The sequence below is a fragment of the Piliocolobus tephrosceles genome, chromosome 13 (genome assembly GCF_002776525.5).
Source record: "Piliocolobus tephrosceles isolate RC106 chromosome 13, ASM277652v3, whole genome shotgun sequence".
Lineage (NCBI taxonomy): Eukaryota > Metazoa > Chordata > Mammalia > Primates > Cercopithecidae > Piliocolobus > Piliocolobus tephrosceles.
Genome location: NC_045446.1, coordinates 113,984,228 through 114,012,111, shown reverse-complemented (window position 1 = coordinate 114,012,111; position 27,884 = coordinate 113,984,228). Strand labels below are relative to the sequence as shown.

The 27,884-nt window shown below is 40.2% G+C and overlaps 1 protein-coding gene across 8 annotated transcripts in view; it reads left to right on the top strand.

The window, feature by feature from the left end:
- The window catches only part of MSANTD2 (Myb/SANT DNA binding domain containing 2), a 34,184-nt gene extending 10,330 nt beyond the window's left edge, over positions 1 to 23,854 (top strand). Inside the window, exons 1-5 of one of the 8 annotated variants that reach the window (XM_023208540.3) lie at positions 6,949 to 7,183; positions 11,260 to 11,349; positions 15,534 to 15,633; positions 17,302 to 17,362; positions 22,321 to 23,854. In XM_023208540.3, the coding sequence (XP_023064308.1) occupies positions 15,558 to 15,633; positions 17,302 to 17,362; positions 22,321 to 23,173 (990 nt within the window). In that variant the 5' untranslated portion in view covers positions 6,949 to 7,183; positions 11,260 to 11,349; positions 15,534 to 15,557 and the 3' untranslated portion in view covers positions 23,174 to 23,854. Of the gene's footprint in view, positions 1 to 6,948; positions 7,184 to 11,259; positions 11,396 to 15,377; positions 15,634 to 17,301; positions 17,367 to 22,320 lie in introns of those variants that run through there. The other 7 variants (XM_023208539.3, XM_023208538.3, XR_003307931.1 and 4 more) reach the window with 7 other exon arrangements.
- The last annotated feature ends 4,030 nt before the right edge of the window (positions 23,855 to 27,884 follow it).

Here is a 27,884-nt window from a genome sequence, read left to right as displayed (position 1 = left end):
TCAAAGACCATAACAATATTTCATAGCTGAAGTTTTTAGGCTTGATTTCTAAGAACCCAAGGAAAACCAACTACAATACCAAATGAAGACAGCCCTGTCCGTATGGCCTCTAACATATAGTCTCTACAGACTCTTCAGTTCTGCTTCCCAGTCTTCAGAAGTGATTATCCTGCTTTTCCCCCAACTTTTTCACAGTATTACCGGAGAATAAGAACTAAAATTCAGATCCAATATTTCAAATGTTAAGTGTCATGTAGATAGATACCTGGATTTGTGCTCCTAGTGTTACGTTAATGTAGAACCAGCAGTTTTTTTCTGTGGAAAATTATATCTGTGTAATGTTAAAACAAATGAAATAAAATAGGAGGAAAACCTTTTGAGTTTCAAAAACAACAGACCAGTACTCTAAAGAACTTTTTAAAACAATTAACTGTTAGGATTGCAGTTATGACTAGATATTATTTAATTCTGTTTCTGATGTGGGGTTCCTCCACTGTGTTCTGTGTGCTATTAATATTTACCATTGCGGAAGCTTCATTCAGTGTTGAAAATGAATGCTTAGTGGATCTGTGCCTTCTTCTATGCATATGTTACAAATTATCTGGAGTTCATAATCAATGCAGAGTTCCCCTCCCCTCTGATTGTTCTAAATAATTGAAAGATGTCTGCTGTGGAAAAAGGCATGTGTTTAAATCTGTATAATTCTCAACTATTTTTAGTTGGGAAAAGTCCTTGAAAGCCAATGGAAATACTTCTTTTTTTTTTTTCTTGGCACTAATCAAGTGAGTGTTACCTTTTCACTTAGTAGGATGTGTTGTTACTCTAGTAAAATACAAACCTGTGTTTATTCTCAGGTATTTTAGAAATAACAGCCATCATTTTATTTTATGTGTGTGTTCTTGGCTGTATCATAAATATATATTTTGGGCTATCAAATATTACTTCGTTCAATATAAATAACAATAGTAGAAGTTGTTTACTTAGATATGCTTTCTAGTTGCATTTTCTCAGCCTATGTAAGACTACTTTGTTGTAATAGCCTTTGAAATTTATAGTACTGTCTCTCTACTATCTTCAGATTACTTGATTCAAATAAACCAATTATGTTTGTAATTGATATTAATAAAACCAGAATAAAAGTTCATATGTACCCAAAACTGCTTTTATTATTTTTTTAATTTACAAATACTTTTCTCTAAAGGGAAATAGCTGGTTTATAATTTAGAAAGAATAGGATAGGACAAAAAGCGCTTCAACCTAATACTAGGTATCTCCACTACCTGTACACCATCCTAAGGAATTTTCCATTCATTCATTCAACAAAAATGTGTTGCACCCCATTTACATGTTAGGCATTGATTTGGGCTCTGGGAATACCTCAGTGAACAAAACTGACACAAAAACCCCTGCCTTCAAAGAGCTTACATTTTGGTAGAAAATAATGTGATGTTTAAAATATGTAATTAAGCAATTAACACAGTTAGGGAAAAAGACCCTCAAATATGATATTCCTTGATGAATCGTTGAAGTTGAGCTCTATACTTCTCATTATGCTTATGAAAGAAGTTCATTTGCTATTGTTTTATTAAGAATGATTTACATGATTTTATATCATTCCTTTGTCTTATGTATATCCAGTTGTCATTGAGGTTTGTACCACCAAGCAGCAAAGTGCTACATTCTTACTCATTCAACCATCAGTTCATGAGCGTCTGCTATTGTGCCAGGCATTATGTGGAGCCCTGAAGAGTCAGTCTTAAGCAAAACCAGGAGAGAGCCCTTCTCTGTTGTACAGTTTAGAAAACATGGCTAATAGTTGGGCCTTGAGCAGAGTTGTGCCAATTTGAGAACGGTACAAATAATTACTTTTTTCCTTATATAAGTAATATAAGCACACTATAAAATTAAGAGGAAAAATCAGGAAAAAAATTCTAACTTCTTCACTGCAGCGTAACCATATATCCATGAAACCTTTTGTTATTTTTCAAGAAACAGTAGTGGTAAGTCTGATTTTAATTCCAGTAAATTTCTATGCACCAAAAAAGGAATGAAAGATCTACATGCTTTTTATTTGGTTTAACTCCAAGAGCATTTGTGGGTTATTCATATTTCTAGTCATGCTGGGTTTTGCCTGCCTTCTGCTTCTTGCAAACAGGTTGCCCAGTGAGTGAGGCCTAATCCTCACTCTGTATGGGTAGTTAGGATTCCTTTTTCCCCATTGGTTTATATGTCAGTGTGTAAGTCACTATATTCTTGCCAAGATTATAAATCTTTCAAAATGATTAATTAATTGGCTTTTTTTTTTTTTTTTGAGACAGGGTCTTGCTCTGTTGCCCAGGCTAGAGTGCAGCAGCACGATCACGGTTTACTGCAGTCTCAACCTCCCCAGGCTCAGGTGATCCTTGCACCTCAGCCTCCTGGTAGCTGGGCCTACAGCGGCACCAAGCCCAGCTAATTGTTGTATTTTTTTGTAGAGATGGGGTTTTACCATGTTGCCCAGGCTGGTCTCTTAACTCCTGGGCTCAGGCGGTCTGCCCACCTTGGCCTCCGAAAGTGCTGGGAGCCACAGCCCCGAGCACTAATTGGCTTTTATCTATAAAAGAAGAACTGAGAAAAACGTCAAAGAAACGATGGCAGTATAGCCAGATGTTTGTGAAACTCGAATAATGTATGGGCAAAAAGATGTTTATTTATTTACATAGGTACTCCTAGATATAAACTCCTTTTACCTATAGAGTTCACATGTTAAGCAGTTGTGTGAAATACTTTGAATAAAACGAAAAATCAAAAAAGTCTTTGAGACCAGCCTGGTCAGTATGGTGAAACCTCGTATCTACTAAAAATACAAAAATTAGCCGGGCTTGGTGGTGCATGCTTATAGTCCCAGCTACTTGGGAGGCTGAGGTAGAACAATAGCTTGAACCCAGGAAGGGGAGGTTGCAGTGAGCCAAGATTGCGCCACTGCACTCCATCCAGCCTGGGCGACAGCAAGACTCCGTCTCCAAAACAAAACAAAAAAAAACCAAGCTGGCATTCGCTTAATGATGCTTTAGATGATGTGGTTTAGTTGAAGCTTGCTTTTCTTGACATGGCTCTGACACTTATTGCTAGGGTAAGGGTTCTTTTGAGTATGTTACTCCTACGTGTTACTCCTGCCCATGTTGCGCCTCGTGATATCACACTTTGCTGCACTACTTTACTTGAACTAACCTCAATTCATAAGGCCCCTTGGTCTCCATATGGTGTGACTGTATCATTTTTGTAATAATAATAATGCAAATATTTACTGAGTGCAAGCAATTAAGCAGACACTCTTAAATGCTGTGTTTTCTCATTTAATACAGCAAATCTATGATGGAGGTACTGTTACCAGCCCCACCATATAGATGAAGAAATTCAGGCACAGAGAGATTAATTTGTCACAAAGCTTGCAGGTGGTGACACTAGACTAAGCAGTGTTTCTCTGGAATCCATGCTCTTCTTAACCACTTGCTTATATCACCTCCTTCTGAATCAGCCCATGTTTATTAAATTTTGACAATCGAAGTCATGTTTTTGGCAGCAATGCGATTATCAACAGTCGTAAATACAGTACCAAAATCGTATAGTAACACCTAGATGGAGAGCATTATGCTGATATTTCTTGTCATTGAAATGAAAAGAATTTTTTAAATTCTTGGAGATAATTTATGGTTTCCTAAGATCAGAAACACAATGACATTTGGAAGTCCTAAGGAAGAATTTAAAATAAGTATTGAAACCTAGTAAGTAAGACTTAATTGTAGAAGATTCATTCAGTCATTCGTTCAAGATCTCAGATAAATGATGGCATTTATTGGATGACCAACTCCTCCAAAAAGAAGTAAGTTTCAATTATACGAGCAGAAACACAATGTAGAATTACTTTTTGACAGTAAAAGCAGGTAAGGATGTGGCTTATCAAAGGAGGCTATGGAATGTCCACTGCCTTATGCCTGCCATTGTTTACCTAATGTGTAAATGGTTTGTGTACTTTGTAGAGATAGATGATGAGGATGAGATGGACTGCTTTTTCATATATGATATACCAAACAAAACATATCAGCATATTGAGAAAGCTAAAAGTAGAATGAAGAAATAAGAAAACAGAGAATGCCAGCTTGGTGTGGTGGTGCACGCCTGTAGTCCCACCTACTCGGGAGACTGAGGCAGGAGGATCACTTGAGCCCAGGAGTTTGAGGCTGTTGTGCATAATGATTGCCCCTGCAAATAGTCACTGCACTCCAGCCTGGGCAACACAGACCCCATATTAAAAAAAAGAAGAAAGAAAAGAAGAAAAGAAATCAGGATGCAGGGCAAATAGCAGTAACCTAGGTAAATATGTTTGCTTAAACTAAATATTAAAATGATCTATGAGCTTCCTGGCAACTGTGGCAAAAAGTAAATACAGTGCCTTGCCATAATTTTCAATGTCTTCTGAAGAGAAGTATACCAGGTCTTAGTTTTGAAACCAAAGATGAACTTGCATTAAGGACACTGAAAGTGACCTCAGATAAGCTCTTAACCTTTCTCTGTCTTATTTTCCTGTCTGTAAAATAGGGGTGCACCATATATCTCTTAATATATATGTAATGTGATACCCAGATCCCTCTTCCAGGAACGAGATGCTAGTCCCCCCTAGCTGTCTGGAATGCTGGCTGCTGGTGGCTTCTGGCTGATTTCTTCAGAATTTCACTCCGCCCAAGGGAACTGTCTCACCCAAGATGAGGCCCCCACTCTGGTGGCAGCCTGAATCCAATAACTGGTCGGTGCTGAAATACAAAGGTCCAGCCTCCTTGCCTCAATTCGGTATAACTCTGAAGGATAACCTGAGTTCCATACCTCATTTTAGGATTAGCAGAGGCTGCTGTTGCAGCTCTGTCTACTTTAACTTCTTTCTGTGCCCAGCCCTGCTTCTCAGTCTCTCACATGCGTGGTTCCCAAGAGCCTTCCCCAGCAAACCTGCACAGTCTCCTCAGACTCTGTTTCCTGGGACACTCTCTGTTAACATTATTGTTAAGCAAGAATGATAATGTAAATTGCTTAGCCCAAATCTCAGCACACAGTTGGCACTCAGGAAATGGTAGCTATGATTTACCTTCATTACATGGCACGTTGAGCCACGTAAGGAAAATGTTTGGTTTTTTAGAAGGTACAGAGATATTTGTTCATGTGGCTGTTTCTCTTAGCAATCTTCATAAAGCTAAGAATAGAATATAAACATTCTACCAAATGAGCTATAAAAATAGTTATGATTGCCTGAATTTATTTCTAACAACTTCCTAAATAAGTTCAGGTCACCCAGGATAGTTGCTTATAATAAAACATGCTTATTTTCAGGTTTTTCTTAGAAAGGATATGTGTCAGGATATGAAGATGTATTCTTTTCGTACATTGATAACCTGTAGTTTACACTGTGTAAATGCAAAAAATATATATTTTTTTAATGTTTACATTTTCACAAGTAAATGAATCTGGATTTAATGTTTGTACCCAGAGGTCTTGAGGGAAGATTTCAGATAACCTTAGTTTTTGTATGATTTTTTCTGCCTGTCAGGATTCTTTTTCTCATAACCAAATGTGTAAAATTTACTAATGGAAACATCTCTATTATAGGTTATCTTTGCACTATAGATGGTAGTTTTTAGTAAGAAAATAACAACAGAACTGAGAGAATCACATGGTCAACAGATGAAAGGAATAAAGTGGCCTACTGCTTCAGGGGAAGCCTGCTCTGCACAGTCTCCCTTTTAAACATTGGTCTCATGAATGGAAACACCTTCGTATTTGGGAAGCAATACGATGTTGTAATGGTAAAGCTGTGTGCGGAGTTTTGAGGTGGCAGGGGGTTTTCATTTTTAGACATGGTTGTTCATGGAATAATTAGTTCGTAGTGGAGGTTGTTTGGGAGTACTTTAACGAAGGCTGGTTCTCCCCCGCTATGCCAGAAATATTTTAGATAATTTTCTTGAATGTGTTTTAGATATCACGTACTAATAAAAGTATCATTTTTAGTGTATCTGAATACCTCTTTGATGTAGTCCCGCAGGTGTGAACTGAGAAAAAGATTCAAAGAGGTGCTGACATAGCAACTTCAGAGGTGATGTAGGAGGTCAAATGAAAATAACCTCTAATCCCAGTCAGTTCTTTGCCAACAACTGATTTTTCTTTTTTTCCCTTTCAGGTGAGGAGGAAGTTCTAGACAAATAGTGTTATCTGCTCTCTTTGGTGACTGTAGCTACCTATTGCTGCTTATATACTGAAATAGTTCAGTATACCCTACTTTTTTGACCTGTATTGTTCTAACTAGAAAAGCACTTGAGAATTCCGTGTCTTGACGGATTCTTGTACCCTAAAGAAGCCCTTATACATGAACATGCATGCTAGGTGTGACTTGCATCAAATATTACTGCTTATCTGAGACCATCGTATGAGTGTCCATGAGAAGCACACATAGCATAGGGTCAGAAGCTTTATGGTTACATGAATTGAATTCCTTGAGTCATGGAAGATGTTTGTTTTTAACAATTAGTATTGTCCTTCTTTAGGGTTTTTTTCTTAGTAATCTGAATGGGCATGACCCTCAGCTGCTAGCATGAAGGAACCTAGAAAACTTAGAACTTGATATTCATTGACAATCAAAATTTCCTGAATTTTATATTTTTTTAAAATGTTGTTTTTACTTTCTTTTATTTTTTATTTTTATTTTTGTTTTTGAGACAGAGTCTCACTCTGTCACTCAGGCTGGAGTGCAGTGGCACAGTCTTAGCTCACTGCAACCTCTCCCTCCTGGGTTCAAGTAATTCTCATGCCTCAGCCTCCCGAGTAGCTGGGACTACAGGTTTGCATCACCACACTCAGCTAATTTTTGTATTTTTAGTAGAGACAGGGTTTCTCCTGTTGACCAGGCTGGTCTGGAACTCCTGGCCTCAAGTGATCTGCCTGCCTTGGCCTCCCAAAGTGCTGAGATTATAGGCTTGAGCCACTGCAGCTGGCCCTGAGTTATTAATATATATTTCAGGCAAGAATCTCTTCTCATGGAGGCAGTACTGACCAGTTATAAACACAAAGTGAGTGAGTCATTGATAACCAGATTCAGAATGAAGTGCAAGCTGATAGGATTCAATCCTGGACAGTTCCCCACAAAGACTGAGGCTCCAGAGAGGTAAGATCTGTTTGTGGCGGTCATTCTGTTTGACCCTATTAAAATCAGGAAACAATCGAGTCTTTCCCCCTTCCTGTCTTTGACAGAACTATCTTATATTCTTGAATATTTCATTTGCTTGTTTACTTTGTAAGGCATAAGAAAAAATTTAGACAGGGCTGCAGAGCTCCCTTTGGCACGTGGCCTGCCCGCCCAAAGAAAGCTGTAACAACAAGAATGATAGATATTTTTAAAATAGCCTTGCCCAGCTATTTTCAAAAGGTTTCAGGAGCCCTGCCCATCAAGATTCATTGACTTTATAATTTGTTTTAGTTAAGCAATGAATTTTCTGAAGTTCTTTGCTAAGAAAAATTTTATCCTCTTGTTAGTGATTTACTACTTTAAAATTAGGTTAATTTATGTATTGAATAAATATATATTTTGAATAAGCTTCATGTGATAGGCACTGTTCCGGGCTTGGGGAATAGAGACAACCAAGGTGGACAACATCCTTACCTCATGGAGCTTACAATCTAGTGAAATAACTTCTTAGGAAACATTAAAGTTTCTTAAGTGCCATTTGATAATTTTCATATGCCAAACTCCTCTTAAAGGAATACTTATTTATCTTTGGGCCTTGGTTCCTCATTTGTTAAGTGAGGAAGATAAATTAGAAGATCTCTAAGCTTCTTTTCCATTCAGAACTTGTATTTGTTTTTATTTTTTATTTTTTTTAGAGAGAGGGGTCTCACTCTGTTGCCCAAGCTGGAGTGCAATGGCGTGATCATGGCTCAGTGCAGTCTCTACATGCTAAGCCCAAGGGATCTTCCTGCCTCAGCCTCCTCAGTAGCCGAGACTGCAGGTGCACACCACCACACCCAGACTAATTTTTTTTTTTTTTTTTAAATAGAGACAAAGTCTTGCTATATTGACCAGGCTGGTCTTGACTCCTGGCCTTGAAGCGTCCTCCAGCCTTGGCCTCCCAGAGTGCTGGAATTACAGGCATGAGCCACTGAGTCCGGCTCCATAATGTTTAGAAGATGGAGTCTGGTTTGTAATTAGAACCTTAGGCAATTCCACCCACCTTCAGTGGATCAGTGTATTAAAAGAAGTGTTATAAAGAGACATTTGCCAAAGACAGTGATATCAATAGGTGATAGAGAGTATCAAATGCTGCAGGGAAGTCAAATGAGTTAAGGACAAAATTTGAGGACCATTCAGTTATTAAGAATACATTGGTTGGGCGCAGCGGCTCATGCCTGTAATCCCAGCACTTTGGAAGGCCAAGACAGGCGGATCACCTGAGGTCAGGAGTTTGAGACCAACCTGGCCAATATAGTGAAACCACGTCTCTACTAAAAATATAAAAATTAGCCAAGCATGGTGGTGGGTGCCTGTAATCCCAGCTACTCGGGAGGCTGAGGCAGGAGAATCATTTGAACCCAGGAGACGGAGGTTGCAGTGAGCCCAGATTGTACCACTGCACTCCAGCCTAGGTGACAGAGCGAGACTCTGTCTCAAAAAAAAAAAAAATACATTGATGATCACAATAGGAACAGTTTTAATAGAGTCATACATTAGACTGCGATCCCCTTGGGTTGACGATTGAATTACTGTAGACATTGCCTATTCCTGTGAGACCCTTTAGACATTAGGCGTGTTAAAGCAGGAAAACATGAGAGCTTCACCGTAGAGACTACTAAGGAACATAGTCAAGACTTACTTTACTGTACTTGTTTCTGGATGTGTGTTTTTCTGTTTTAAGTTGTTACTTGAGGTAGTTTATCTGGCATCTGTATTGATAATCAGATAATGAATGATCAAGTACTGTGTGATGCAGTTGGAACAGATAATCAGCATAACTAATGAATCATTTAATATTGCTTAATTATCACTTCAGAAAAAAAGATTTCTTGCCCAGCAGGTAAAAGAAGTGCTATATTTTTTAGAAGAGTAAAGTAATATCCTTGTATGCTTTTACTTTTTTTTTTCTTTTCTTTTTTTTTTTTTTTTTTTTTGAAACAGAGTCTCTCTTATCACCCAGGCTGGAGTGCGGTGGCGTGACCTTGACTCACTGCAACCTCCACCTCCCAGGTTCAAGTGATTCTCCTGCCTCAGTAGGAGAATAAGTAGCTGGGACTACAGGTGCCCAACACCACTCCTGGCTGATTTTTGTCTTTTTGGTAGAGACAGGGTTATACCATATTGGCCAGGCTGGTCTCAAACTCCTGACCTCAGGCGATCCGCCCGCCTCGGCCTCCCAAAGTGCTGAGATTACAGGCATGAGCCACCGTACCCAGCCCTTGTATGCTTTTACTGATAGAAATTATTTCTTTCAAGAAATGGGAATTTGGCTAATTTACCTCTTAAAGGAAATATTAGTGCTGTTTCATCTAAATGAACAGAAGAGTGAGTGAACTGACAATTGTACTTAAAATAGTTGTTCCAATCTTTAGAATCTCCTATAAAACCTTAAGATACAAGTTTACCTTATTTTAGGGTTTCAAACTAATATATGTTCTATTTTATGGAGGAAAGAACTACGTATGTAGAGCAGAGTTTTTTAACAAGAGGTTCTTTCTTGTATGAGCTCTTTAGTGAGTCCACATACCCCCTTGAAATTGTATGGGACAGGTTGTGTATGTGTGCATTTTTCTGAGGAGTGGATCCATGACTCAAAAAGGTTAAGAACTTCTGCCCTGGAAAGGAAAAGCAAAAGATAGAATAAAGACATTATGAAAAATAAAAACATTTTGTATTTGCCAGAACTTGCTCTGTAGCAGTAAGGCTGAAACAAGTTTGCTACGTTTTTCTTTTTGGTTTTACTTTGTTGGGGCTTTTTTGTTTGGTTGGTTTTAAAGGATTTAGGGGATTGGCAAGTCAGTTTGTCAGTTGTCAATGAACAGAAAACCTAAGAAAAAAGGTAGCAAAAGTTCTGCTGTTCCCAGATGGATTTTGCCTTAGGTAATTTCCTAATCATTAGTTAGCTCTGCGTTAAAGGATGTATATAGAAATTTATGCTAGATTCTTAACATCTTTCTTACTGTGTGCAGAAATGTTTTTTTAATTTATGTATGCTACGTAAGAAATTTTGTTTCCTACTTTTATGCTCACAGTAACAAAATATAGCTGAAGAAATTAATGTTTTTCTTAAAGATATTAAATGGTGTTGTTTTGTTTTGTTGCCTCAATTAACTAAGAGCAGCTAGTTTTAACAGTTACAATAGCAGTAATGTTAAAGGAATAAGATCTTTTTCTCAAAGACCTTTGTTGCTTCAAAATACAAATCTGCTTTAGTCTGAGGTATCATTTTTAACAATTTTATAAGAAAATCATTCACTGGAAATTCACTCCCAGCGTAAATGTCCTCATCTCTTGTGGAGCATGATATGTGATTTTTAAGGCCTTGTTTGTGAATAAGCGTGCTCTTTAATCATTTGGGTAAAAGGAATCTGAAATTTATCATGTGTACTTGGCAGTGGATTAAGATAACTATGTAATCCATTTCTAGTGTGGCCAGCTTGACAACTACATTTGAAAATCTGTTTCACTGCTTGTTTTTTCTTGTAACATTGTTTCCTGCTATTATAACTAAGCTGTCCTCCCTGCAGATTGACTTTATTTTTCATCTGACATCTTAGACTGATCAAGCCAATGTGTTCTAAACAATACATTTATATAGCTGTTATGCCTTATTTCTGTTCCTCCACATTATATTGCTCCATTCCACGTATGGTCAGTTAGCTAGAACAGTGGTTTTGTCCTGGTGAATATTTTATGATTGTATGAAATGGGGCAAACTTTGAGAAAATTATTAAGCCAGTACTGGAATTGGTTGGCATATGCCTTTATGATTTATTTAGTTTGTTTTCTACTTTGCCCTACCAGGGAAGAATTTAATTCTTCCCATTTCCTGAAAGTCAAAGGATTGGAGGACACTGAAGCAAAATAAACCTTAATCTCACCTCAAAAGGAGCTTAGATAATGTCAGGAAGGGCTTTGATGAAACCACTGTCCCTGCTTATAGATCTTATTTTCCAAGCCTTTCAATATTTTATTTGCCCTTTTCTGAACTCTACAATTTCCCTCTCTTGTAGCTGGTTCGATGCCCAGAACTGAATGCTGTGCTCCAGCTGTGGCCTCACCGGTGCTGAATAGAGAGGAAGAGCCACCTTCATAGCTTACATGTGATTCCTCTGCTTATACAACCCAATACTGGATTTACTTACTTTGGCAAGATAGCTGCATTGTGCACTGTATTTAATGTTACGTGTACTGTAACCCTGGGTCTTTCTCTGCATTGCTGCCGTTAAACCCCCAATCCTGCCAATCTAAAACTCCTGCCTTTGTTTACCTTCCCCCTCCCCCATAGACTCCCCATACATTCATCCGCAATGAATGTCATCTTTTTATTCTCTCATTTCCTTTTACTCTAATCTTAAACTTTGGCAAAACTTTCACTCTGTCCTATAAATTGTCAGTTGTCAGCCATCTTATTTTTCTCCCTGCTTTGGTAATGGGACGTCTTTCAAGTCTTTTCTCTGGTTCTTTTCCCTTTGTAGTCATGAAGCACTTGGCACGGTGAATTCAGTAAGCATTCTCTTGCCATTGCTTCCAAATCAAATACCATGAACTCCTGGGTTGACCACCTATCAAGTTGTTACCTATGCTTTAGTTCTTCAGTCCAGGTTTTCCTGACTCCTCCTGACCTCTATCCCTACAGCTTCATTCAGGATACAGTATCCTCTCACAACTCTTCCTCCAGGGGGAGACAACAGCATCATGTCAGTTTACCGGGGAGATTTCCGACAGTAAGGAAAATTACAATCTCTAATTGTGAATAGAATCGTTTTTAATAATTTTAAGCACATTTCTGCCCCCACCCCAGACCTTGATTTTTAGAAACGATTAAGCTTAAGTTACTACAAATTTCTAGGATGAGTAAAATAAAGGAAAAAGGAAGGGAAGCAAGGTTTTTGTGTTGAATAGGACGTGGTTCTCCCAAGAAAGCCAAACTCAGGTTCTGGTTGGATTTGAGAGCTGTCTGAAATGGGAATTGAGGCTTCGTTTTTCTGAGCATTGTAATCTCAGCTCTAGAATAGGTTTTTAAGTTGGCTTATGGTAGGACTGTTGACACACACAGTCTTAATTACATACTTTAGCTAATTTAGAGTATGGAAAGTGTAACCTTTTTTGCTTTATTATGGGTGATAATTGGAAGGTCTCCACAGTTCCTTTTTATCCATCTCTAAACTCCCTCAAGTTTAACTAAATCCTGGTGCTGCTTATAGTACCAGTCAAGCCGAAGTTTAAGTTCTTACTCTTTTTTTTCTTAGTTGATTTAAATAGCCTCTCCTTGGATCTGTGGTCTTTACTGAACCCAGAAGTTACCTCCTAAGTGCATTTATATCTTGAGAGTGTTAAAATCAGCTGGGAAATCTTTTTTAACATGATTTCAATACATCAAATTCCTATCATGGTTTTAAAAGTTACCAAACATCTTTCCTTCAGGCCCCTGATAGATATTTTACATACTAGCATGTTGCACTATTTAAGTGTATTACAGAAGTACACTACAAAGTAAGAGGTAGCAAGATCTGTTAGTGTCTTTTGATAAATTGTAAAATATATCACCTGACTTTTCTTCCATATCTGTAACCATTAGATACTGCTAGTTTCTTATTCACAATTACATAAGCCAAGCTCAATTTGGTGGTTCCAAAGAGAGTAAGTCTTTTCTGTGGTTTCCTCCCATGTCTGTTGCCAGAGATTGGTGGCTTTGCTTATGCTCGTGTCACTTCCTGATTAGTGTGGCACCTTTCTTCAAAGGAATGTTAGTTTTATTCCCTGACTTCTGAAATAACCCTCAGCAACAGAGCCAACTGGGCTGTTGTGTGTGCTGAATGCTTTTCTCCAGGCAGTCAGTAAGTAGTGAGCAGTGGCATGGTTTCCTTCTCCATTTATGGCCTTGGAAGGGTGAAAGGGACATGGTTGGGACTCTCCATTTACGGTCCTTGGAGGAGTTGAAAAGAGTGGTTGGGGTGTTCTTAGAGGCAGAAACTAGACATTGTGAGATAAAAATAAATTGGCAAGGGATGTTTGGAATTCAAATTCCAATCCCTGCAAGGAGGACAGAGGGCGCTGGGAAAGGGGGAGTGTGTAGCAAACGAGCTCTGCTGCAGGCATTTGTCTCCTTCCACTGGAAGGTTTGCCCATGACACATATTTGCCTCTATTGTTCTAGAAAGTTTTGTCTTATGTAATTGTGACTGTCTTTTACAAAGAGGAAGAAGAAACACTTTAATAAAGAGTGTATTGTTAGAAACCTCAGTTCTCTAAGGCATCATTTGAGGCTCCAGAAGAGATCTCAAGAAAGGGAGAATGAGGCAGGTGCTTGTGCAGGGGGCAGGCCGGCTGGCTTTAGGGTGGGAGACTCTTAATTGTTGCTCTGTTTTTGTGTGACGAAGATCATCACACATGTCGTGCTTTTATTATTCCTTTTACCCATCTAGATTTCTGGCTTCAAGGGACAAATTTTTAAAGTATCTGACAGAGTGTCTTATAGATTGTCAACTGTGAATTAAAGATACTGAACTTCCTGGCCAGGTGTGGTGGCTCATGCCTGTAATCCCAGCACTTTGGGAGGCCAAGGCGGGTGGATCACCTGAGGTCAGGATTCGAGACCAGCGTGACCAATATGGAGAAACCCCGTCTCTACTAAAAATACAAAATAAGCTGGGCACTGTGGCTCATGCCTGTAATCCCAGCTACTCGGGAGGCTGAGGCAGGAGAATTGCTTGAACCCAGAAGGCGGAGGTTGCGGTGAGCCGAGATGGTGCCATTGCACTCCTGCCTGGGCAACAAGAGCAAAATGCCGTCTCAAAAAATAAATAAATGAAGAGACTGAACTTCCTTGGAGGCTCTATAAAGATTATTAAGAGTTGTTTTAGTTTGGTGAAAATAATTAACATATTGGCTTATCGATTGCAATCTCACGTTTAGGAGAAATTTAGTCTGGCAATGCCTATAAATTAAGTCTGAGGTGAACTGAACAGTTGAGTTAGAAAGTATTTGGTAGCCACCAGGGAAAAGAGATCTTATTTCAAGAAAATTCTTAGTGAAACTCAGTAAATGAGAAGGGAGATTAGAAGGAACAAAGGGAGGCAGAGATGGGATAGAGATTGGTTGCAACTTAACTAAATTTGGAAGCTGGGATTAAGCCCTTGATTTATCTTTTGAAATGCCATATAAGATAGCATAAGATGTACCATTAAACTCAAGAAACTGGGCTAATAATCAGAAATATGTGTTAGAAATAAAGACCATGGTAAAAATGGAAGGGTTGTACAAGAGAATAAAATCATTCAGGTTTTATCTGCGGACTTGCATAATGATATTTATTTGCTGTGTGTCACATGGCAGAAAAGGAAGTGAATAACACCGCTCTGCCCTGTCCTTCCCCCAAAAAAGAAATCACTGGCTTCATTTGTTGGTTTGTTTATCTGGCAGCTTGAATTGGTAGAATAGACTAGTAGATTGTCTAGTTTTAGACGTAGGTATTAGTGTACTGTTTCTTGATCATTGATGTTTGAGACCTGGAATTTGTAGCATTATTGATTTGACCTCTGTTTCAAATTTTAGCGGCTTCCACAAAGACTGAGTTAGTAAGGAATACAACTATGTAAGTAATATGTTTTACTAGCTAATTTGTTTAGGCAATTATTTTTACCCCGTATTCACTCCTTCTTAATCAAGAGTAAGTCAGGTATTCTTTGCTTTGGGAAATTCTTCTTTCTGTCCTCCCTTCCCTCACTTTTTCCAAATTCTGGGCACAATAGCAACTCTCTCTCTTCTGTGGCAGGTGTGCATCCTATTGGCTGGCTGGTATTTCTTGTTTTTTTCCCCCCCTTATTCTTTTTAAATGGGGGTGGGGGTATAAAAATATGTGTATGGGGTACATGCAATAATGTTGTAATGTTTCTTGTTGTTTAATGGATAATTAATTGCAAAATAATTGTTTTAATTATAACATGTTTGAGTAAATGCTAAATTAGTATTTTTTTCTAATATAATAATGAATTTGAAATCTAGCATTCCTGTAACAATGTGTCTATGTTTGTCTGTCTGTGTCTGTCTAATAGTAATTAATATCTGTGGTCCGTACCTGGAAGAGGAAGTACAGCTTTAAAGGAATAACAAAAGACTTTGTGTCTTAGACCCTTCGCAGGTGTTACAGTCGGGTGAAAGAACATGGTGTTGGGAAAAGAAAGAGCAGTTACACATTTGAACAGTTGGAACAGGTGTTTGGTCAGGGAGGATGGGATGCTCAGCCCTGCCAGCCTGTACTTATTAACAGTAGTGGCTTGTACCAGGAGCTGGAGTCAGATGGCAGCACTATGGAGGACTATTCACAGGAGGACTGGGGAAACCACAGTCAGGATCTCCATGGCTATCCAACAGATCAGGAATTGGGTAAGAAAGCCAACATATATGATACTTACATTTTTGTGGATTTATATACCTTTATGTATGTGCACCAGTACTTCTTATCTGTAAATATCTTCAGTACTGTTCCTTATAGTGGCCAGCATGAAGCATAAAGGGCATCTCTGCCTTGTATGTCTTTTATGAATTTGCATGTCCCAGTCTATTTGGGGCAATATGGGCATCCTTGGTTTAGCCTTAAACTGCCAACTGGTGCTTGGTGTTGTTCATTTGGCAAGTTATTTATCAGCAAGATTCCCAAAGACACAGAAGAATTTCTAATTCTGAGCTATACAAGTACCCTCCATGACAGGTAACATCCTATGCAATTCTAAGTATCCTGTACCTTCTAGTTCTAAGATGACTGCTAAGATAATGACTCTTGGCCCAAGTGCTGTAGATGTAGTTCTTAGGAATTCCTTCCTTTATCCCAAATACATTTTTCTTTTCTGTTTATGATTTGGAAAAGGTCTTCTCCCAGACTTGAGCCTGAACAAAAATTGAGGGGAAGCTTCCATTTATCTTCAGTAGAGCTGATATTTGAACTGTGTGATCATATTCCTTCACACTTCTTAAGGGATCCCATTCCAACAGTAGCTGGAATGATTTATATAGTCATAGGCATTAGAAATGGAAAATAAAATTCCTGGTCATGAAATCTAAACTTGTAAGGCCTAACTAAGAGTGTATATGTAGTTGTGGGGTTGTTCTGTTTCTTTGCGCATTACATGCTCCAATTTTTATTTTCATAATTTGATTTCATAATTTGGAAGTACTGATCAATCAGCCATTATACATTAAGAGCAGGTTGTGTAATGAGTGCTCACTTAGAAGGATATGTTCTTGCTTCCAGCCCTTGGTGCTCAGGCAACCCCCAAGGAAGTATAAGTCGGATTGGCAGTATAAGCATGCTCCCTGAGGTTTAGATAAAACTCCATGGGCTCTGTTTTTTTACCAAATTCTTGATGATAGAAAAATGTTAATTCCAAAGAAAAAGGACTAAATGCTAATATGTTTCTTAGCAATGTTGTTTTAAAAATATTCCTCAAATATTGGAAGACATTGAAAGAAGAGAGAGGTTATAAAACTATAAGACTAACAGCATATAAGATGGACTTAACGATTAGAAGAATAAAAGGGGTAGATGGTAAGCGATCACTACCGATTAATTTCAAAGGAGTAATAAGGTCTAAATTACTTTGGCATTCCATAACACTGGTTTTGCCTTAGAGAGTTAAGTCACTCAAACCTTTGGGAAAAAAGCAATATGCAGAATGTGTTGATCCTGATATTGGGGGAATAATTGCTTTGTAAAACCTACATAGAAAATATAAATAGAACAGAATTATTTTTATTCTTGTCCTTTTAAAATCATGTCTGCAGTGAAATTAAGCTTTAAGCTCCTAGCTGGAAATCCATTGGTGACCTTGAAGAATTTTATACTTGTCGAGCTGGTTTCTGATCTTGCATATGAATGTATGCATCTCATTATATAAGAGCTATATTTATAAATCTGATATTGGACAGTGTTTGACGCTAGAATAAAAGCCTGGTTTTGGAAAGTATGGGATGATCAGTAAACATAGCTACTTATCTACATACATGCATGCCACCACTTAGGAAAATATAACTTGTTTCAAAATATTTGCTTTTCAGATGAAATACCTGTCACAAAGAGAACATTAAAAATAAAACAAGAGTCTTCTGAAGAAGCACAGTAAGTAGATGCTTCACCTTTCCAGAAAGTGTGTCTGCCTGAGTTTAATGACCATTGGGAAGATCAGAAAATATTTAGACATGTTATGAAAGTTCCGGCCATTCACCAAGGAGGCATGTCTGTTCATTCTTTAGATTTAATCAGGGACTCACTTAAAGCTATTAGAAAGCATCGCAAACATAGCATCACTGGTAATTCCAAGAACTGTGATGTCTATACATTCTTCTTTTGTTTTTCTGTGTCTCGCTTGGTTACCCAGGCTGGAGTGCAGTGGTGTTATCTCTGCTCACTGCAAGCTCCACCTCCAGGGTTCACGCCATTCTCCTGACTCAGCCTCCTGCGTAGCTGGGACTACGCAGCTATGTAGTTGGTGGGTGCCCGCCAACACACCCAGCTAATTTTTTGTGTATTTAATAGAGATGGGGTTTCAACGTGTTAGCCAGGATGGTTTCAATCTCCTGACCTGGTGATCCGCCCGCCTCAGCCTCCCAAAGTGCTGGGATTACATGCGTGAGCCACCCACCGTGCCCAGCCAGATGTCTATACATTCTTTCACATCTTAGCTTAACTGTTTCAGTGATTAGCTAAAATGTTGATAATTTTGTATAGAAGAAGAAATAAATGTGTTACAAGAAAACAGGCGTGTTTATGGTGTTTGCCTGTGTGTGGATGTGGACATCTGGATGTTTAATTAAGGCACAAAGATGAGTCACAGGAGCCTGAGTTTATCTGAGGTTAGGTGAAATGAGAGGCAGACCAGAGGGACACCTGAAGTATTTTGGGAATCAAAACTAAAGCTCTTAGATGACCTATTCTACATTTGGAGAAGAAAGCATTTGCTAGAGGAGAGTCTAAGAAAGTCCCGGGACAGGGTCCTCCCTGGTCCACACAACTTGATCTTCCCCGAGTTTAGCATTATCTTTTGTGCAAGGACGTCGTAGTTCTTGGAATTACCAGTGACATTATATTTGTGGTTCTTTTTAATAGCTCTAAGTGAGTCCCTGATTAAATACAATTACTGAGGGGAATATACTGACAGAAAATTTATAGGGAAAGTAAGGAACACCATTCATTTTTTTCACCTGTTAGCCTTGGAGTATTGATAGCACCCACTTATTCTTGGGTGCTTCATGCCACACATGTGATCTTGATGTCTGAGAGATGGCAGAGAAGAGGCAAAAAGGGCTGTGATAGGTGACAGACAGCACAACAAGAAAGCACTAGTTGTTTTTTGTTTGTTTGTTTGTTTGAGACAGAGTCTTACTCCATCACCCAGGCTGGAGCGCAGTGGTGCAGTCTCGGCTCACTGCGAGCACCTGTAATTCCAGCCCGAGTAGCTGGGACTACAGGCGCGTCAGCATGCCCGACTAATTTTCGTATTTTTAGTAGAGATGGGGTTTTGCCATGTTGGCCAGGTTGATCTCGAGCTCCTGACCTCAAGTAATCCACCTGCCTCGGCCTCCCAAAGTGTTGGGATTATAGGCGTGAGCCAGTGTCCGGCCACATTAGTTGTTTTTATTCAGCAAGCCACCACGATCACCTCCCCTTTGTAAATGCTTGTTTCTTTTTCAGAGTCTCTCTTTGGAATCAAAGAATTCCCATTGTCATCTGATTCCATGTCTGGGAAGAGGGTGAGAGTTCAGGGATGAGGAGTTTTTCCCCCAAATGGTAGCCATTATTTCATTTCTCAAAAAAGAAGCTAATCGCCCACATCAGTAAGTTTAAGGCCATTTCTTATTGGGAAGTAGCTGTCTTTTAGGAGTGTGACATCAAAGTGTACCAAAGGAAGGGAAACTGATTATTGTTGTAAAAAAAAGAAGTTGGGCATGATGGCTCACGCTCCCGGCTTTAATCGCAGCACTTTGGGAGGCCGAGCTGGGTGGATCACTTGAGGTCAGGAGTTTGAGATCAGCTGGCCAACATGGTGAAACCCTGTCTCTAGTAAAAATAGAAAAATTAGGCCTGGTGTGGTGGCTCATGCCGGTAATTGCAGCACTTTGGGAGGCTGGTGCAGGCGGATCATGAAGTCAGGAGTTCAAGACCAGCCTGGCCAACATAGTGAAACCCTGTCTCTACTAAAAATACAAAAAATTAGCCAGGCGTGGTAGCAGTTGCCTGTAATCCCAGCTATTTGGGAGCCTGAGGCAAGAGAATTGCTTGAACCTGGGACATGGAGGTGCCAGATTCTGTCTCAAAAAAAAAAAAAAAATTAGCTGGGCGTGGTGGCACACACCTGTAATCCCAGCTACTGGTGAGGGTGAGGCACAAGAATTGCTTGAACCCAAGAGGCAAAGGTTGCAGTGAGCCAAGATGGTGCCACTGCACTCCAGCCTGGATAACAGAGTGAGACTCTGTCTCGAAAAAAAAAGTGAGTTATTACAAGGCAAAGAGTGGTGGCTCATGCCTGTAATCCCAGCATCCTGGGCAGCCAAGACAGGAGGATTGCTTGAGCCCAGGAATTCAAAACCAGCCTGGGCAACATAGCTAGACCCCCATCTCTACAAAAATTGTTTAAATTAGCTGGGTATAGTAGCATATGCCTGTAGTTCCAGCTACTCAGAAGGCTGAGGTGGGAGGATTACTTGAGTCTGGGAGGTCTGGGCTCCAGTGAGTAATGCATTCCAGCCTGGGTGACAGAGCAAGATCCTATCTCCAAAAAACAAAAAAAAGTTATTACAAATCTATACTTTCAAACCCTTATTCTCCAAAAAAAGTCACTGGTTTTTTCACTAAAGTGTCCTATCTCTTCCTTATAATCATTCAGGACCTTCACTGGAGGCCCAGTTGATATAACTAGGAATGAACTCAAATTTTACGGATTTCCCGTCACCAGCCTCCAACTACTTAAACTTTTCTGGTGATTGGAACGTCAAAAACCAGGAAATCTAACAGACAGTTCTCAGGAATTGTTTAAATAACAATGAGTAATTTAAAAGTTTAAGTAACAGTTATAAATGTTTAAATAACAATTAATGAGTCTAGCTCTCATTGCGCTCCAGAGCTTTGAAATGCTGGTATGAATCTTGAGTCCAAATCAGCTTCAGGCTCAGATCAGCAGGGCAGGAAACTGACAGGCTTTGCAGAAATATCCAGCCTGTGCTGCCTCTCCTCCAGGTTTCAGCTCTCGGGGTGAGAGATTCTGAACAAGGTCTGGGTAGGCCAAGAGTTTCTTTAAAACGGTCCTTTGCAGGGTCTGACTGTAGCATTAGTGCCATGAGAATGCTGAATAAAATCACGTGATTTGGGCATGGGATTGCTTTTTCTCCTTAGGTGTAGGTGGGATTAGCTGAACCTAGCTAATCTCCTAGTCTGCTCATTTATTCAATACGTTTCTCAAGTGCCTACTATATGTCAGGCATTGGGATACTTCACTGAGCATAATAGACAAAAATCTCTGCTCTCTATCCCAACTCCTTAGCATAGTCCTCTGTAAGATCAAGAAAACATTTCAAAGGAGGGCAGGGAAAGATGGTAGCTATGAAAGGTAATTTTCCTTTAAAGCATCGACTTATGCAGAAATATGATCTATGTCTTAGCGTCATAAGCACCACAATCAGACATCATAAAAGTGACCAAGTGCTTTTGTCTCCTCTGAGAAGGGGAATAATTCCCCGAGAATGTAGTGATTTCATCTGGATAACACTCTCATACTTGAAAGCTTTCAAGACAAACTAAAGAATAGACGGTAAATTCAGGGCAGTCTTAGCTCCAAGAAGCAGCTGATAGCAAAATATTAATTCTTTGCCATCTTGCAAAGGAAGTCAAGGAGAGCGAGAGGACAGACTGAGAATGGCCATGTGAAGCCTCCCCAGAATGTTCCCAAAGCTCCTCCCAGGAAAAGTCTCAAGGATGGAGCTCCTTCCAGAGCCTTTTTTCAAGAACCTATTAGCACACACACCCCTTTCTTGCCTCTGTGTGATTGTATGTAAGTGTGGCGGTTGAGTGTTTTTGTAGGTTAAACCTGTAATTGATGTGGAGGGTAATAGTTCGTTTCCAAGTTAATATTTAATAAACCAATCTTCCAGTATCAAAGTTTTGCTGTACTTGAGAAACAAACTTTATATAGCTTCATATGTATACAAATTACATGATTTAAGCAGCCTGTGAAATTAAAAAAAAAAAAAAATTCCAACATTTTCTGCCTTATTCTGTTAAGTATACTAGTCAAAATTGAAATAATTCTTTTGCTTCTCTTTATAAAGGGTTTTCTAGCACAGTCTCAATTTATTGTCTTGAATGTTACTCTCTTGAAATCTAAGCCTAATGTGAGCCTTTTCCGTCTGAATTCCCGGATCTTAATTCTGTGCTAACCTGACTTCTTTTAATTTTGGGATTAGTAATGAATTTCAGACAAATAGAAAATGTCATTTTCAAAAGGTCATTAGTCATAATCAGTTGTATATTTTCCCACAGCACACACAAAGTCCATTATTGGACTTTCTGTATTTCCAGGTTAGAAATTAAGCTGTTAATTATTTTAAGTGACGCCAGATACTTTTCTTTTCTAAATACACCATTTTTCACCTTATTTTGGTAAGTAGTTAGGTCCGAAGGCCCTCGTAGACATAATAGCCACTTTCAAATGTTATGATCCATAGATTTCTGAAATCCTAGAGTCTAAGGTATGGATTCTGATTATACAGTGAGGCTACGGAAGTCACGGAAAGCAGTTTATCATTAATTCTTAGAAATTTGCTAGGGGTGGGTTTCTTTCATTTTAATAGGTTGATTATCTAGACTTAACACTGCCCAGAACAGTAGCTACTAGTCACATGTGGCTATTTAAATGTAATTTTAAACTAAATATAATTAAAAATGTAATACCTCAGCCACATTTTATGTTCTAGTGGCCACCACATTGAAGAGCAGATACAGAACATTTCCATCATCACAGACAGTTCTATCTGACACTGCTGTTCTAGATACTTAGGGAATTTGACTTTTATTTCTCTTTCCAGGAAGAGAGACATCATGCAGAATATTGTGCAGATTTTGGAATCGGTACAGTTGAAATGGGAACTTTTTCAGAGCTGGACAGACTTTTCAAGGCTCCATCTTTCTAATAAACTGGCCATTTTTGGAATTGGTTATAACACCCGTTGGAAAGAGGATATCCGTTACCATTATGCTGAGATCAGCTCCCAGGTGCCCCTTGGCAAGCGACTTCGGGAGTACTTCAACTCTGAGAAGCCTGAAGGACGGATCATTATGACCCGAGTGCAGAAAATGAACTGGAAAAATGTTTACTACAAATTTTTAGAGATCACTATTAGCGAAGCTAGGTGCTTGGAGCTGCACATGGAAATTGACTGGATACCCATTGCCCACTCCAAACCAACTGGTGGGAATGTTGTTCAATATTTATTGCCTGGGGGTATTCCTAAAAGCCCAGGCCTTTATGCCATTGGCTATGAAGAATGTATTGAGAGGCCCCTCTCACCACACATGGAGCAGCGTTCCCTGGACCCAGGAAAAGAGGGCCGGGTTGACCTGGAAACCCTTTCAGCACAAACCTCATTACAGGTGGAAATAGAACCCACCCGAATTATCTATTGCTACCTCGGGATTGCTGAGGTCAGGACTCTGCAGCAGTGCTTATTTTTACATTTCCAAGCAAATACCAAAACCTTCAGCAAAGATTGGGTTGGTATTAATGGGTTTTTGTCTCAGAACTGTATTGTGGATCCCGGAGTTTCTCCCAAATCCATCTACATCAAATTTGTAGAAGTAGAGAGGGATTTTCTTTCTGCAGGCTCTTTAGTTGAGTGCCTGGAAAAAGCCATTGGATACCCCTTAAAATTTAACAACTGAATGTCATCCTTCATAAGGATTTGGGCTCTTAGCTCCTTCTTCTCTACTCACTTCCCATTACCTGGACCACCCCTCATCCAGATGCCACCATCAGACTCTTCACGGAAACCCGTTCTTCAGTTGGGCCAGTACGACTTCTAAGGAATCATAGTAGACTTGGGCCAGAAAAAACAGACCTCACCTGAAAATGCTCATTTTGAGCAAGCAAGATATATAGCGAACTTGCATGGTGGGTCAGCTATTTCTTTTTTAAAAACAGAAAAACAATTTTTAAATGGATTTTAGAGCCCTAATATAAACAAATGTAGGTACATTCCATATTGGACAAAACTTATACTTTGAGTTTCATATGAAATTGAAAAATTGTATTTTTTTCACAATGTTTCATTTTTACACATCTCTGTGTCTCTATATAAGTAATATTTACAACCCTGAATAAATAAGCAATAGATAATGGCAAGTTAAATCTTGATTCACACTTAAAAAGACTGTTTTTCAATATCACCCTTAGCTACTATTGTATATAGTTTAGAGTTTCATTTTTTTCACCAACCAAGTGTTTTGCTATTTCCAATCAGTGTTGCCTGCAAAGACCTTTGTTTCTGTGATGTACCAACTTTACAGTTGTGTTGCCATTTAAACCTTTTTAAAAAAAAAAAAAAATTAAAGTAATTCCTGGCCCCTTGGCGTAGTAGTTGAGCTTTTTGTAGCAGAGTGTGGCCGCACTGGCAGTGGGGGCTGTGCTCTGACTTTACTGCTAAGAATGAAGAGAACAAACAGAGCAGGGTATCTTCACATCCTTTCATTCCCTATACCTCACTGACCAATGTCATTATTGTCAGAGTACCAAAGGTCACTGGACATCTCATTTTGTGATTCTTTTAAAAATGACTAGGATAATCCTTTTGACCCTAAGTACATGAATTTGTAAAAGACTCATTCCTCATCTTTTACACTCAGTACTCAGGGCCAGCTCTCAAGGAGTACAACTGGAAAATTGATATAATCTTTCTGTCTCTCAAAAGGAAGGAAGATCCAGTAGAAACATCTTTTTTTTTTTTTTTTTGATAGGGTCTTGCTCTGTCACCCAGGGTCTTGCTCTGTCACCTAGGGTGGAGTGCAGGAGTGCAGTCATAGCTCACTGCAGCCTCGAACTCCTGGGCTCAAGTAATCCTCCTCCCTCAAGGCTTCCTGAGCAGCTGAGGCTACAGGCTCGAGTGCCACCGCATCAGCAATGTTTTCACTTTTTTTTTTTCTTTTTTTGGTAGAGACAGGGATTGTGCTATGTTTCCACCGAGCTAGTCTCAAACTTTTGTCCTCAAGCAATCCTCCCACCTTGGCTTCCCAAAGTGCTGGGATTACAGGTGTGAGCCAGTGGGGCCAGCCCAAAAGTATTTTTTTAGGAGAGGGAATTGACAGGTATAAGTCCATTAGGAAGGTAACTGTCACGTTTAGATCTTTCAGAGATTTCTGATGGGCCAATCACCACTCCACTTACAGGTTAGTACTCTTGGCTGAGAATTGCTTACTAACAGAGTAGTCAAGGATCACTTTGGTCTCATGGCAGGAACTTGTTGGATTGGTTATGTATCTTTATGATTTCCCAGCATCTCTCAGGTACTCTACTTAAAGTGGGCTGCAAATCCAGGTAAGAACTCTCATTCTTGTTTTTCTATACTACTGAAGATATAGTTGCATATTAACAAAAAGTGTTCTTTTCCTGCAGCCGGAATGTTCTCAGATCAGTAATTCTGTCATTCTGATGCCTGTTGGTTGATTGATGCTTATATTTGTAACAACTAGAGAGCTTATAATCAATGAGATGGCTTTTATTTCTGTTATTTGAGTCTGGGGTTATGGAGTTGGGTACTAGTTCAGGGAGAATATAAATATCTTGAGAATGTTTTGAGTGTAGCACCTGTTCTCCCCAGGCAGCATCTATAGGCAGAGGCCTGAAGAAATCCTCTTGAGTTTGCTCTTCTTTGAAACTTAGAATTCTGATCCTAAAGGCTGAGGCAGTCTTGACCATCTTTTAGCCATAATCTCATAATATTCAGTGCTAAATGCTGTAGGAACAAGCATTATTACCAGGAATACTTCATGGCATCTCTAAAATGTTGCCACTGACCAGCCCCAAAACTAACATTATGCTCTATGCATTTTTCTTTTTTCTGCGTCTTCCCTTTGTTGTTAGTTGCTTATCTGGGGCAGAACACTTGGGGAACATTTCGCAAGGATGTTTTAGACCTACTGAACATTACCGAGAATGGGACATTGCTAGACCCACTATGAGCGGCATGGAGAAGATAGCAAAGGCTGGATCCAATAGCTGTTTTCACCATTTGCCTTGGGATGGGTGGGGGGTAGAGGACAAAGATGAGCATTGGGAAATGGAGGTTTACCAAGAAAGTACCTTGCTGATACTGGATCTCCAGTCTCTTTGGCCAGAACAGTCTAGAAAAGAAGATAGCAAGATGTCAGATAACTATGAGCATTGCCAAAAATAAGAAATGGACTATTTAGACCTTAACTGATTTATAACTGATTCAGGGGGACAGAGAAAGTATATTCAAATGTAAAGGTAAATATTAGGAATTACTTTTGAAATCTAAGATGAGATGTGATTGGAAGAAACACGAATGACCTGCAAGTCTCTAACATATGAAACTGTGAACTTAGCTCTTGCACACATGTTTATATAAGCAGTTTCCAGGTCACACATAGATCATCTGTGTCATTTACACCAGGGTGGAGAGCAGTCCGCCCTAAAATGAATCTTGGCGAAAACTTTCACAAAGTAATGGAGCTACTCTGCTAACTTCTACTACTTGACTGCCTCAGGGTCAGAGGAAAGAAATTGCTGAAATAGGAGACAGGAGATAGTGAGGACAATTCTCTAGGGTCAAAGAATCTTGAAGAGACTGCCCCTGTGTCGCATGAAGACATTTACTGACCACAGATCATTGGTTGCAGCTTTACTTCCCATGTCAGAAGTAATTTGGGATCTGGATTCTGAAGGAAAAGTTAGCTACAGGGAATGAATGTTGAGGCTACACCTTATGTAGCACTCGATCAGGATAAGCACAGCCTGTGTGATTAGATACTTGGTGTTTCTAGGTTAGAACCAAAAGACTTTGTACTTCCTCTCTTGGAAGGAGTTACTTATTTGGGGTGACTTGTCTGGAAACAAAGGAGGGGTGTTTACAAGAGATGGTTTGCAATGCAGACTAAAGCCAAGAAAAATTTGAGTGTGATGGAATCGGAAAACCAAACAACAGCCCTCAACCCCACCACACAATCTGCTTGGCCAAGTCCAAGTTTGTAGCTCACTACACAAGAGTGTGAGACTGGCAGGTATCTCTTCCTGTTGTCTTTGCCTCCACTGAGCTGCCAAGTACTGGATTCCAGGGTTTGCATGAGCAATTTTGTGTTTGCATAGGCATTTCTCAAAGTCACTGCATGGCAGGTATTTGAAGAGGAGCCAGGCATATCACACCAGGAAGAAGCAGCTGAGAGGGCGTATGGGGCACTGTATAGAAAAAGACCTTGTGTGAGGTGTGGGCCCAGGGACTACACTGTTAAAACAACAGAACTATGTGCAGTAAATGGAATCCCGCAGGCCTGGCTGCTTTTCTTCCCAGACAGCCGCGGGCAGCGCCAGGAAATGGTTGTTGTGCTTTCTGCCCTCACTGACCTTTGCTGGGTGGTTGAGCTGTGCTGGGATGTTTGAAGCATCTTTTTCTTTTTCTTTTTCTTTTTTCTTTCTTTCTTTCTTTTTTTTTTTTTTTTTTTTTTTGGCTTTTGGACAGAAAAGCAAGAACAGGTGCGTGCCTTTCTGTAAGGGAGCGGCGGCCGCCAGAGGGCGCAGAGGTGCCTTTTGACCGAATAGCGCGGGGAGGGGGGCGTTGAATTCAATTCACAACGAACAAGATCTAGTCTCTGGAATTAAAGGATCAGCGCGCGCCTGAGCCTTTCACTGCGGGAATGGGAGGCACTGAAGATTCGGGGTATAAAGAAGAAACGGAGGGACTGTCCTGTCTTCCTTCTCGCAGCCGCCCCTCCTCCCTAGTCAACATCAGGCCTGTACGCCGCTCATTTCAGGGGCTAAGCTGGGAGCAGCATGCACATTGCCTCAGTTTCCCGCTCAGCTCCTGGGACTACTTTGTGCCAACCTTCCCTGCTCGGAATATGAGGCACAGGCCGGGGTAATCCTCCAGCCTGGGTTGGGGTCTGCGGAACTCGCGGAGCGCTTTTTCCTGCCCGCAGGTGAAGATTCCCCGCGCGCCCTGGGCTCCCGCGCGGCCTCCGCCGTCGCCCTCGCTGCAGCGCTCCGGTGGCCGCTCAGGCCCGGCCTCCAGGAAAGCCACAGATTTCCGCGGTACAAAGGAGCCCGCGCGGCCGGCGCTCCGGTCTCTCCCTGCAGCTGGAAAATGCTGCTCCCCTCTTCCTCCTTCAGGAAGGCCGCCCTGATTGGGCCGGGAATGCGGCACCCCCAAGCTCGGAGCGGGTTGTTGGAGCCAGAGCCCAGGAGCGTTTACATGTCAGGGGTTACGGGTGGTTCCGACTTCGGATAGTCCCCAAATTTCCCACCCTTCCTGGTCACCCTTCCTATCCCAACCCGGCGGAAGGAGAGGTTACGGCTCAGGATGGTTCTGGAGCCTCCTCTTCCCCCTCCACTCCCTGGCTGGCCCGTGGGGCATCACAGCTTACC